Below are 14,532 nucleotides of genomic sequence, written 5' to 3'. Positions count from 1 at the left end.
AATAAGCATAAACTTCAGACTTGTTTGAAATAATAATAATAAAAAGTACAGCCAAAGCTCTAAAAATCAACTAAAAAAACAAATTGCTGATTACCGTAATGTTATTTTGAATTTCCAAATAATTTAAAACTTTTGTCTTTGCATCGAGAAATTTAAAAGAAATCAGAAGTGACAAAAAACATCTATTTAGAATAAGTAAAAAAATCAATAATTGAAACAAATATTTTTTAAAATGTTTCACTCAAAATAAAATCCTCTTTAATTACTTAAAAAAACCCATGTAATAATTGAAATAAATGAATTATATAAAATCAGAGAAAGAACTAATCTCTATATTTTTTAAATATACTCCACTGCAAGCATTGACAAGAAAATGGTTTACAATCTTGAACTATGTGAATAAATTAAAATTAAATAAAAGATAAACATTGACAGTTATTATAATGATAAATATTCCAAGAAGTCCTGTATCATGATAAAATTTTGTCTATAAATGCTTTAAAAAAAATTGCAGACATACCAGGTGGTCCAGGATCTCCTCTTGGCCCATGAATGCCATGAATTCCATCTTTTCCAGGCCGACCATCTTCTCCAGGAGGCCCAACGACAGTGAGACCAGGTGCACCTTTTGCTCCAGTAAGACCCTGCAATCCAGGAAAGCCAGGTTTTCCCTGGGGACCAGGTATTCCAGGAAAGCCTATATGTATTTAATAACTGCTGTTGACTGCAGTGTAGACCAAAAATAAATAACTACCAAAACCAAAAAATAGCACACCAGCAAAACATTTGTTTAAATTAACAAGAACTAAAAGCATAAAATTTATTTAGTGTGCCAGTATAAAAAAAATAAAAAATAAAGAAAGAAATAAAATATCAAACTGAAAGGAATAAAAGAAAAGTTACATTGCAAATATAAATTTTGACTGGAATGGCATCAATTATTAATTTTACTACTAGTTATACTGTTAAAAATACATAAAAATGGCATAAATACATCATGCATATATAAAATTTCACACTTTATCATAAACTTGTACTTATTGCTTCTAAACCCTACAAAAATATTAAAAAATTAGTCTCAAATCCTATTATTTTTAATATGAATGATATATTCCACTTTCTGTTCATATTTAAACGGGGAACAATGGAATTCAAAGCAAATTAAAACTTAATTTACAGTCAAAATTCTGACAAAATAAATCAATAAGTAAATTATTTTTTGTTTTACTCTAAATCTTGACACTATTTGACAGCCCTGAAAATTTATTTATTATGAAATAAGAGCATCAGAACCTCAGACAATAAATACAAACAGAATAAGATTTGAATTTATTTATTATGAGTAAGAGCATAATATTTATGAATAAGATTGTCAAAAAATAAATACAGACAGATCAGAATTCTAAATATCTAGATCTCAGAGAATAAATATAATAAACAGCCTGAGATTTGAAACAGATAAGCATCTAAATCTTAGGACATGTAAATAATATATATATATATATAGGAAACACAATGACAGTACCAATAAAATGCAGAAAAAATTTCATGGGCAAAGTGCCTGTTATCCACAAATATTAAAAAATATTATACATACCATCATCTCCTGGTTCCCCCTTGAAACTCAAACCAATTGGCCCAGGTTCTCCAGGAGGACCTTGAGGACCAGGCTCTCCAGCAGCACCACGATATCCAACAGGTCCTCTAACTCCAGGTTTACCTAAAATATATATTCAAATATTCTCTTAATAAAATTTAAAAAGTTAATAGCAATTTAATACCCAACTGATAGAAATTGCATGTCAATAAATCAGTTTGTTCTAGTGTAGTCTACTAAACGTATCTATATTTGAACATCAATAAAATAATGTAAAATTAACTCATGTGAAATGCCTACTTTTAGGAAATTTTAATAATCTTTACATATATCAAAAGTTAGTTTTATAAAAAAAGCTCTGATCAGTTCATTGTATTATTAAGTGAATTTCCAAGTACAGAAAACTTCAAAAATAATACAGTAGCTGATAAATATTTCTAAGTTCATAATGTTGTTTTTGACTACAGAGTCATTATCATTTCTCTTCATTTACAGAAATGTTCTAAAATTAGATGATGTCCTTCTAAACCTTCTGAGGTGTCAGATCTAAAAATGATCCCTCTCTGTAAAAGCAAAAAGACAGAAGATTTTTTTAATAAAAAACTCAGGAAAGAAAAGTGTAAAGTAAATTTTTTAGAGAAAACTGATGCACATTTGAATATTCTGAAACAACTATATGGGAAAAAATGCTTATGAAAAAATATATAAAAAGATAGATGAAATTAATTTTTAAATAATTAGTTTTTTTTTTCTTTCGCTAAGAAGTGCTTCGAAAACTGTGTTTTTATAGCATTTATAGTCACATTTATTCTTCAGAACCAAAATACTTTTAAACAACAAATTAGAAAATAATATTAGATTTTAAAATCTAACAAGGGGAAAAAAGAATTTTATTTTAATATTTTTCAGTTACAATTTTAATAGATTATCATTATTTTAATGATATTTATCAATTTTATTATTAAGACACAATAACACGCCGAATAAATACTAATTCAGAAGTCAAACAACAAAAATCAGCGTTATATTCACAAAATTTTCACAGGACTAGTTTCGATGGTTTTACCGAACCATCATCTTCACCTGCAAAACCGCGAATGAACAAGATAGGAAATAATGATTAGATAAGATAAGAAAGCCTGGACAAGAATAAGCAAGTGGCACCATCTGTTGGCAAAACCAGAACTAAAACATACTTTCTCTAAAAGCCGAAGGCAAATTTGGATTGGAATTAGGATCGTTAACTAGAACAGAAAGATTTTTATGAATGTGAAATGCCTCTAGAAAATCCAGTTCTCCAATGGAAGATGTTTTTTGAATAATTTTGGCAGCAGAAAAATTGAAAGTGTGATTTTCGGACCAACAATGTTGAGCAACAGGACTTCTGTGTTTCCTTTTTTCTAACATATGCCTCATGTTCTTTGACGCGAAATTTTAAGGCTCTCTTAGTTTGACCAATGTAAATTAAACCACACTGGCAAGGAATCCTATAAATACCCCAGGAATTCATATCCGGAATGGGGTCCTTGAGTATAGAAGTTGGAATTTTATTGATGGGAGAATAAACAACCCAAAAGTTAAATTTCTGCAAAATATGTGCAACTTTATAGCTAATTGATGGAAAGAAGGGAATGACAACAGAATTTTTATAATCTCCTAAAATAAGAGTGTGGCTTTTAGTGTGTTGAGATGACAATTTTTTAACTGCTTGATTAATAATGTTGGGTGAAAAGCCCCTGTCAATAGCTATTGCTTTTAAATAATTTAGTTCTTCATCAAGGGCTAGTTTGGAGGAGCAAACTTGAAGAGCACGGAAAACATAGGAATAAAATGAAGCTAACTTTTGTTTAGTCGGATGACATGATTTAAAGTGTGGTGGAAGGCAAACCGATGAAGGTTTACGGTAAACTGTAGTACTGAAGTTGGATGTGTTACGTGTGACCAGAATATCGAGAAACGGAAGAGAATTGCAAGTCTCAAGTTCAAAAGTGAACTGAATAGCAGGATCAATAGAATTCATTGTTGAAAGAACTTTATTTAAATCATCTTTATTACCTTCAAACAGGGTAAAAGTATCGTCTACGTAGCGGAACCATGCCGGGAAGTTTAAAGTTTCAAACAATTTTGATTCATAATAATGCATGTAGATATCAGCCAGGATGGGACTGAGGGGGCTTCCCATGGCTAATCCCTCAGTTTGCTTGTAATATTTATTTTGGAAAACAAAATGTGTTTGTTTCAAACAGAGTTGAGTGAGAGAAATTAGCTCATCAATTTCGATGCAAGAGAAATGAAATTTGCGAAGTCTGGTTTCTAGACATCTTAATGCACCCTCCACTGGGACATTGGTGAATAATGATTTTACATCAAAAGAAACCATGAGTAAATTACTAGGAGAAATGTTTTTAACTTTTTTTACAAACTCTATTGAATTTTTTATGGTGTAAATGTTATTGTCTAATAGAGTGGAAAATCTAGAAACTAAATATTTAGCTAATGGATACGAGGCAGTACCTAAATTTGATACAATAGGGCGGAAAGGAATACCACTTTTATGAATTTTGGGAAGAGCATATAATCTGGCACAATTCGCAACAGATGGGATAAGCGAATGTTTTAAGTTGCTTGAAATGATTTGCGAAGATTTAATCGCAGTTTTTATTTTGGATAAGTCCGAAGGTGAAGGATCTTTAGGGATCGGATTATATGGTCCTTCGTTTAAGAGTTTAGTGACACCATTGATGTAAGTGTTCTTATCCATGACGACTATCTGGCCACCTTTGTCGGCCTTTGAAATGATAATATCCGGGTTAGAATGAATTTCGCGCATTGTAGCTCTTTCTCTCGCAGTTAGATTTGGTTTCAAAGGTTTAGTATTGAATTTCACACTATAAGCGATAAGATGCCTAATCATTTCTTTCTGTGAATCTGAAACTTTACTGAACTTGAAAGCTTTTTCGATAGGAGCCAAAATCTTTGGAATCGAGGGTTTACAGGTTTGTGAGAAGTTAAAATTATATTTTAGAAAATATAATTTTCTCTCTTGTTCTTCTGAAAGACTAACATTAGAAATATTAACTACTGGCTTGATGTTTACAATGGGAAGATTTTTTGAGCTACTTGAACTGGAAGATTGTAAAAGAAGTTTTTCGAATTTAACTGCAAGGGTGTTTTTATGACGGATAACTGCATTCTCCGTTCTAGACCAAGACTTTTGTTCAAGGGCAGTGAATTTTGGATAGGATTTAGCGAGTTCCAGATGAAGCTTATAGAGTTCATATTCAATTTTGGACAGTTGTTGACGTGTATCCCTTATCACGGACCGAAGTAAGGCAAGCTTGCAATTTAACAGAATTCTTTAAACGCGACTCGAAGGTTTTTGATTAGATTTGATTTGAATAAAATTGGGGATCAATTTTTTACATTTACAACGAAGGACCATATAATCCGATCCCTAAAGATCCTTCACCTTCAGACTTATCCAAAATAAAAACTGCGATCAAATCTTCGCAAATCATTTCAAGCAACTTAAAACATTCGCTTATCCCATCTGTTGCGAATTGTGCCAGATTATATGCTCTTCCCAAAATTCATAAAAGTGGTATTCCTTTCCGCCCTATTGTATCAAATTTAGGTACTGCCTCGTATCCTTTAGCTAAATATTTAGTTTCTAGATTTTCCACTCTATTAGACAATAACATTTACACCATAAAAAATTCAATAGAGTTTGTAAAAAAAGTTAAAAACATTTCTCCTAGTAATTTACTCATGGTTTCTTTTGATGTAAAATCATTATTCACCAATGTCCCAGTGGAGGGTGCATTAAGATGTCTAGAAACCAGACTTCGCAAATTTCATTTCTCTTGCATCGAAATTGATGAGCTAATTTCTCTCACTCAACTCTGTTTGAAACAAACACATTTTGTTTTCCAAAATAAATATTACAAGCAAACTGAGGGATTAGCCATGGGAAGCCCCCTCAGTCCCATCCTGGCTGATATCTACATGCATTATTATGAATCAAAATTGTTTGAAACTTTAAACTTCCCGGCATGGTTCCGCTACGTAGACGATACTTTTACCCTGTTTGAAGGTAATAAAGATGATTTAAATAAAGTTCTTTCAACAATGAATTCTATTGATCCTGCTATTCAGTTCACTTTTGAACTTGAGACTTGCAATTCTCTTCCGTTTCTCGATATTCTGGTCACACGTAACACATCCAACTTCAGTACTACAGTTTACCGTAAACCTTCATCGGTTTGCCTTCCACCACACTTTAAATCATGTCATCCGACTAAACAAAAGTTAGCTTCATTTTATTCCTATGTTTTCCGTGCTCTTCAAGTTTGCTCCTCCAAACTAGCCCTTGATGAAGAACTAAATTATTTAAAAGCAATAGCTATTGACAGGGGCTTTTCACCCAACATTATTAATCAAGCAGTTAAAAAATTGTCATCTCAACACACTAAAAGCCACACTCTTATTTTAGGAGATTATAAAAATTCTGTTGTCATTCCCTTCTTTCCATCAATTAGCTATAAAGTTGCACATATTTTGCAGAAATTTAACTTTCGGGTTGTTTATTCTCCCATCAATAAAATTCCAACTTCTATACTCAAGGACCCCATTCCGGATATGAATTCCTGGGGTATTTATAGGATTCCTTGCCAGTGTGGTTTAATTTACATTGGTCAAACTAAGAGAGCCTTAAAATTTCGCGTCAAAGAACATGAGGCATATGTTAGAAAAAAGGAAACACAGAAGTCCTGTTGCTCAACATTGTTGGTCCGAAAATCACACTTTCAATTTTTCTGCTGCCAAAATTATTCAAAAAACATCTTCCATTGGAGAACTGGATTTTCTAGAGGCATTTCACATTCATAAAAATCTTTCTGTTCGAGTTAACGATCCTAATTCCAATCCAAATTTGCCTTCGGCTTTTAGAGAAATTATGTTTTAGTTCTGGTTTTGCCAACAGATGGCGCCACTTGCTTATTCTTGTCCAGGCTTTCTTATCTTATCTAATCATTATTTCCTATCTTGTTCATTCGCGGTTTTGCAGCTGAAGATGATGGTTCGGTAAAACCATCGAAACTAGTCCTGTGAAAATTTTGTGAATATAACGCTGATTTTTGTTGTTTGACTTCTGAATTAGTATTTATTCGGCGTGTTATTGTGTCTTAATTATAGAAGCCCCAAACAGGCTTACATTTTGCTTTCTTTTTTGCACGTGGTGTGGCCGCCATTTTGTGATTGTAGGAGTTTCGGTGAGTACATTTTTGCAACTTTCAAGTTATGTTTATGTTTTGTACATTTGGATATTGTGCTTTGCTTGTCTGACGACTTCATGCATTTTTCTTACAAACGTTTTGTTTTCTATTCATTTCAGTGAGGGATTTTTGTGCTGTATTGTGTGTACTTTATTATTTAAGTTAATTTAATTATGTTTATGCTATTAGTTTATGCTCAGTTAATTTAGTTTGATTTTCTGCATTGTTTATCATGCCTTCATCCGTTAATCGTTTCACTAAATTACGCCTGAAACGGCAAAAATTCCTGAATCATCTTGAATTTTTACTTAAATGTAAATGTAAAAAATTGATCCCCAATTTTATTCAAATCAAATCTAATCAAAAACCTTCGAGTCGCGTTTAAAGAATTCTGTTAAATTGCAAGCTTGCCTTACTTCGGTCCGTGATAAGGGATACACGTCAACAACTGTCCAAAATTGAATATGAATTCTATAAGCTTCATCTGGAACTCGCTAAATCCTATCCAAAATTCACTGCCCTTGAACAAAAGTCTTGGTCTAGAACGGAGAATGCAGTTATCCGTCATAAAAACACCCTTGCAGTTAAATTCGAAAAACTTCTTTTACAATCTTCCAGTTCAAGTAGCTCAAAAAATCTTCCCATTGTAAACATCAAGCCAGTAGTTAATATTTCTAATGTTAGTCTTTCAGAAGAACAAGAGAGAATTCTAAAATATAATTTTAACTTCTCACAAACCTGTAAACCCTCGATTCCAAAGATTTTGGCTCCTATCGAAAAAGCTTTCAAGTTCAGTAAAGTTTCAGATTCACAGAAAGAAATGATTAGGCATCTTATCGCTTATAATGTGAAATTCAATACTAAACCTTTGAAACCACATCTAACTGCGAGAGAAAGAGCTACAATGCGCGAAATTCATTCTAACCCGGATATTATCATTTCAAAGGCCGACAAAGGTGGCCAGATAGTCGTCATGGATAAGAACACTTACATCGATGGTGTCACTAAACTCTTAAACGAAGGACCATATAATCCGATCCCTAAAGATCCTTCACCTTCGGACTTATCCAAAATAAAAACTGCGATCAAATCTTCGCAAATCATTTCAAGCAACTTAAAACATTCGCTTATCCCATCTGTTGCGAATTGTGCCAGATTATATGCTCTTCCCAAAATTCATAAAAGTGGTATTCCTTTCCGCCCTATTGTATCAAATTTAGGTACTGCCTCGTATCCATTAGCTAAATATTTAGTTTCTAGATTTTCCACTCTATTAGACAAGAACATTTACACCATAAAAAATTCAATAGAGTTTGTAAAAAAGGTTAAAAACATTTCTCCTAGTAATTTACTCATGGTTTCTTTTGATGTAAAATCATTATTCACCAATGTCCCAGTGGAGGGGGCATTAAGATATCTAGAAACCAGACTTCACGAATTTCATTTCTCTTGCATCGAAATTGATGAGCTAATTTCTCTCACTCAACTCTGTTTGAAACAAACACATTTTGTTTTCCAAAATAAATATTACAAGCAAACTGAGGGATTAGCCATGGGAAGCCCCCTCAGTCCCATCCTGGCTGATATCTACATGCATTATTATGAATCAAAATTGTTTGAAACTTTAAACTTCCCGGCATGGTTCCGCTACGTAGACGATACTTTTACCCTGTTTGAAGGTAATAAAGATGATTTAAATAAAGTTCTTTCAACAATGAATTCTATTGATCCTGCTATTCAGTTCACTTTTGAACTTGAGACTTGCAATTCTCTTCCGTTTCTCGATATTCTGGTCACACGTAACACATCCAACTTCAGTACTACAGTTTACCGTAAACCTTCATCGGTTTGCCTTCCACCACACTTTAAATCATGTCATCCGACTAAACAAAAGTTAGCTTCATTTTATTCCTATGTTTTCCGTGCTCTTCAAGTTTGCTCCTCCAAACTAGCCCTTGATGAAGAACTAAATTATTTAAAAGCAATAGCTATTGACAGGGGCTTTTCACCCAACATTATTAATCAAGCAGTTAAAAAATTGTCATCTCAACACACTAAAAGCCACACTCTTATTTTAGGAGATTATAAAAATTCTGTTGTCATTCCCTTCTTTCCATCAATTAGCTATAAAGTTGCACATATTTTGCAGAAATTTAACTTTCGGGTTGTTTATTCTCCCATCAATAAAATTCCAACTTCTATACTCAAGGACCCCATTCCGGATATGAATTCCTGGGGTATTTATAGGATTCCTTGCCAGTGTGGTTTAATTTACATTGGTCAAACTAAGAGAGCCTTAAAATTTCGCGTCAAAGAACATGAGGCATATGTTAGAAAAAAGGAAACACAGAAGTCTTCTGTTGTTCAACATTGTTGGTCCGAAAATCACACTTTCAATTTTTCTGCTGCCAAAATTATTCAAAAAACATCTTCCATTGGAGAACTGGATTTTCTAGAGGCATTTCACATTCATGAAAATCTTTCTGTTCTAGTTAACGATCCTAATTCCAATCCAAATTTGCCTTCGGCTTTTAGAAAAATTATGTTTTAGTTCTGGTTTCGCCAACAGATGGCGCCACTTGCTTATTCTTGTCCAGGCTTTCTTATCTAATCATTATTTCCTATCTTGTTCATTTGCGGTTTTGCAACTGAAGATGATGGTTCGGTAAAACCATCGAAACTAGTGAAAACTGTGAAAATTTTGTGAATATAACGCTGATTTTTGTTGTTTGACTACTGAATTAGCAATTTTATTATATTTGTATAAAAAATTGCAAATCTTCAGATTAAGAATTTCATATGCAAATTGATCTTGAAATTGTCAAAATGTTGATAAGTCACCAAACTTAGCATTGCATAATAAAAGAAATAAAATCTAAAAAAAAAAAAGAAAAGTTTTTTTGATGAAATATTTTATAAACACTTCATTCTCGAAAAAGAAATTATTTCAAAATGCTACTGTTTCAATGGAGACAGGGTCTCATGCCAAAAAATTCAGACATTGCATTGTTTATACAAAATATTTCAAATGATAAGCCATCAAATTCATATTTGTCAATGGATCACCAAAAATATTTCTCAAAAACATTAATTAACACTCAATTGTAAAAAAGTTGTAAAAAACATACTTTTGGCCAATTTTAGCCAATAACAGTAAAATTAATCTTTTGCCAAATTTAGCCAAACTTAAGGATTTTTAAGAACCACAAATCCCAAGGAATTTTAAGTACTTTTAAGCACCATATGAACCATGCATATTTTCACTTTCATTAATTTAGTAACATTTAGATCTATTCTGGCATAGAATAGAATGCAAAATTAAAATTAACAATTAATATAAAATATGACTTTCTCAGTAAATTTGTTGCAATTATAACTTTCACAGAAAAATGAATAAAACATATTGAAGAGTATAAAACAGCCAATTGAATTTAACTTAAAAGCAAACTACTTCATCATCAAATTACTCCACAGTGCAGACTGTAATCAAGTGCTTATATGAAAAATTTCTTTGCCAATTGAGAATTCAGTGATTCTCATATAAGTAAATACCACAAGCCAATTAATCCAAACAGAAAAGTTAGGATTTTGTAAAAAACAAAATGGATAATTTTATTTGCATTTCAAGAGGTCATGTCTGTGGATACTTCATCTACCAAAAAGAGAACATAAGGCCTTGTCATTCTATTTATTACACACAATCATATTTTACAGAAAGCAGAAACTGGGAGTTATATTTGGAAATGAATTAAGAATAATAAATTTGCATAAAATGTACCTGGAATGCCTGGCAATCCTCTGTCACCAGGAGTTCCTTGAGGTCCTCTAGGTCCTGGTATAACCTCTCCAGTTTCGATCATAATACCAGGAGGTCCCTGAAAATATACTAATGAGATTAGAGCAAAATAAGCATTAGTTTAATTATAGAATATAAATTTATGAAGTTTAATTTTAAAAACAGAAAAAAGCATAACTCACAGGTGGACCTTGAGAACCAGGAAAACCAGGTCTGCCAGGTTCTCCTCTCAAACCCTGAAATTTAAAGATAGAAAAAATGGTATTAATATTGAGCACAGATTCATATATCTTAAGCCACATATATTTGAACTTGAAATAAAAAATACATAGATGATTCTAACAAAATTTCACATAAACTTCTTACATATGTGTGGGTGTGTTTTTCTTTTAATATGGGATGAGATGAAAGATTATTGACAAACATAATAAGTATACGTATGGTTTATAATGCAATAATTTCAGAACAGGAAATCATACTCTCTGAAACAAGACTTACAACTTCTTATATTCAAAGGCTTACAATTTTCCAAAGAGTAGAATAAAAACATTTCATAGAACTCAGCTTGGTTAAGGTGTGAACTGAATGCAAAATTTGCATGCACAATTTGATTATTGCATGCATGAATAACAACCATACATAAATATAGTATATTAAGTTATATAAGTATCAGATAAAATTAATTAATACTATTATGTTTTACAAATATCAGAGTTATTAATTTCTATAAAAGCTTGATAATGCAATAACAGCAGAAGTCTCAAATAAATATTTTACACGAACATGATTCTCATATAATAGCTCTACCTACCTTTCATATTTTAGTAACAATTTAAAAGTAAGTATTCCAATGTACTCAATTTATTTCAATCATATTTGGAATTTTTAAAATTTAAATGTATACTGCACACACATAAAAAGGTTGGGCAGTTCTATATCTCCCATTCTACTGGGCCAATTGCCGAATTTCAATTTGCATTTTTCATGTCTCAAAAGCGCGACTTATATATATTTGACTTATATTTAGCATTATTCTAACATATGTATTTTGACACAAAATCAGACCTTTTCTGAGATGAAATGCCAATTTTTTTCTATATTTCGATTCTACGACTCAAAGCATACCAAACTGCCAAGTTTTGTAAAAATTACACAGGTAGTTTTTAAAATATTTAATATAATTAAAGTATAAAATTTAACATAAAATTTTAACATCCTGTTAAGGTAAATGTATTTCTAGGCACACCTGCAAAAAATTATTCTTTTATTCAAAATTTTCTAAGATATACATGAAATTACATTGGCACGTTTTAAAATTTGCCATCTTTTTTTTTTTTTTTTTTGAGCGATAATAACATCAACTGTGATTTACGCATTTTGTTAAAATTATTTGAAAGTAAGAACAATGGCTTTTTTCCCACTCGTCTGCAATGCAAAAAAGGAAAGAAAAATTAGGTTGTTATATATTAAGAAATTTGCCAAGTAAATTATTCTTGGCATAAATTGAAAAAAGTGCACCAAGGTAAACGCTTGAATTTCTCTGTAAATTTCACACCAAATTTTACAAAATTTAATATTTAGGCATAATTTGAGTTGTAGAATCGAAAAATCGGAAAAAAATGTGTATGTTATTTCAGAAAAAGTCCGACTTAGTGTCAAAATACCTATGTTAGAATAATGCTATATATAAATCTAATATATATTCTAAGTCATGCTTTCGAGACATGAAAAACGCAATTTGAATTTCGTCAATCGGCCCAGTAGAACAAAAGATATAGAACTGTCCCCCCCTTTTTTTTTGGGGGGGGGCGCAGCATACATTTCAAATACTAAAGAAGTCTGGATACTAGACACACACACACATATTAAAAAAAAGTCTGAAAACTTTCATCATTGTTGTCAATGTTTGTAACAACAACAATTTACTGAATTATTGTGATTTAATTACCCAGACTAGTTCTGTAGACCTGAATTGAAACATATTCTTAATATAACAGCAGTACTTATACTTTCATTGGTTACTCTACAAAGACTTTCAATTTCTATTGTACTGAATCACATATTTTAGAACTTCAAAAATTCATTGCTTTCATTTCTCATCATTCAGATTATCTTTTACCTTTATTGTAGCTTTGTAGACTCTAGACATGTTTTACTTAAACTATTAAAAACAATAAGCATTAATTGAAGTCTGTGCTATAAAATTTGTTCTACGAAGACTAAAAAAAAAATGCCATTTTTGTTGCAAAATAAGTATTACGCTCATTCCCCCCTGCTTAAAAAGGAAAAAAAAAAAAAAAAAACTTGGAAAAAATTAACTTAGTCTATTTATTCTGTGATTATTTAACACCTAAGTGTGAAAATATACTACAAGTGGAATTCATTTTTTAATCAAAATATTTAAAACTTATATTTCTACATCTAGAATTCCTAGAAATCTAAAATTATTTTGCTTGATAAATTGTTAATTTAAAAACAATGTGAGTAAAGAAAATTATTATCTATCGAGAAACCAGTATTATATACATATAAGAAATACTTGTATCAAATAGCATTATTATGTATACAAGTATGTAATTTTAAAAACACTGAATGCTATATCAAAACTCAATTCAGGAATAAATCAGATACTTTCCCCACAAATTTTGCACACAACTATTTTACCTTAGGTCCTGTTCTTCCATCAGGTCCAAAATGTCCAGGTTCACCCTTTTGTCCTTTTTCGCCAGAAGCTCCAGGATACCCAGTTTTACCTCTTTTTCCCTATTCACAGATATATGAATAATTTTAATGCAATTTATGTTTTTGATATTTTTAAATAACGTAAAAATATTCTATATGATTATCATAAGCATTAATAGAGAGTGAAATTAATGCTTATGATAATCATATAGAGTCTTTTTTTGTAACAATCATACGAAAACTTTCATTTAACAGTGAAACTAGTTATCATAATCAAATTACAGGTTGACAGAGTACTAACATTCATTCTCATGAAAAGTGGTGGGCAGAAAAACATAATTTTTCCCTATTCACAGATATATGAATAATTTAAATGTAATTTATGTTTTAGATATTTTTAAATAATGTAAAAATATTCTATATGATTATCATAAGCATTAATAAACAGTGAAATTTATGAGTCTTTTTTTTGTAACAATCATATGTAAACTTTCATTTAACAGTGAAACTAGTTATCATAATCAAATTACAGGTTGGCAGAGTACTGACATTCATTTTCATGAAAAGTGGTGGGCAGAAAAACATAATTTAGTACATATAAGATTTATACATTTTTGCAGCAGCTTATATATCAATATTATTAAAAATACTTAGTAGGTAACAGGAATATTAATAAACAAAATACATATAACAGTTAACATATATACTGCCTCTTTCAGATTAGAAGTTTAATTAAATATTCCATCACTACAATCTTAAAATTAAAATACATGTTTCTGATAATTTATTTATATTCTGCTTCCAAATAAATGTAATAAAATTCAGTTAATTAATGAATTAGTAAATTTACCATTGGACCATTATCACCACGTTCCCCTTTTTCTCCTTTCGGTCCAGGAAAACCTTTTTGTCCCTAAAAATTATAACAGTCAGTTTTATGCAAAATATAAAGCCATTTATATATAATTAATTTTTCAAATATTTATTTTTTAATACTATCTATTATATAACTATCAAAAGCAATGTAATATTAAAACTAAAAAAATAGCTAATAATTCCATTTTTAAGTAAACATATCAATTGTACTGTTTTTCCCCACATTAAATTCAGAATGAAATTTCAAAAACTAATTGCACTATTTCCTGTGCAATTTGAAAATTTTTATCTTTAACACTGTAATAGAA

General features: G+C 30.8%; 1 protein-coding gene across 1 annotated transcript in view; it reads right to left on the bottom strand.

Moving 5' to 3' along the window:
• The window catches only part of LOC118189814 (uncharacterized), a 236,973-nt gene that overhangs the window by 97,322 nt on the left and 125,119 nt on the right, over positions 1–14,532 (bottom strand). Inside the window, exons 12-17 of the mRNA XM_085812833.1 lie at positions 14,199–14,261; positions 13,331–13,429; positions 10,849–10,902; positions 10,649–10,745; positions 1,598–1,720; positions 521–697 (exon numbers count right to left, since the gene is read on the bottom strand). Of these exons, the coding sequence (XP_085668959.1) occupies positions 521–697; positions 1,598–1,720; positions 10,649–10,745; positions 10,849–10,902; positions 13,331–13,429; positions 14,199–14,261 (613 nt within the window). The remainder of the gene's footprint in view (positions 1–520; positions 698–1,597; positions 1,721–10,648; positions 10,746–10,848; positions 10,903–13,330; positions 13,430–14,198; positions 14,262–14,532) is intronic.

Source organism: Stegodyphus dumicola, chromosome 3 (genome assembly GCF_044657685.1).
Source record: "Stegodyphus dumicola isolate Sdum_Otavi_A_Nest chromosome 3, ASM4465768v1".
Classification (NCBI taxonomy): Eukaryota; Metazoa; Arthropoda; class Arachnida; order Araneae; family Eresidae; genus Stegodyphus; species Stegodyphus dumicola.
The sequence above is the reverse complement of the archived record's forward strand: the minus strand, read 5'-3'. Positions and strand labels throughout refer to the sequence as shown.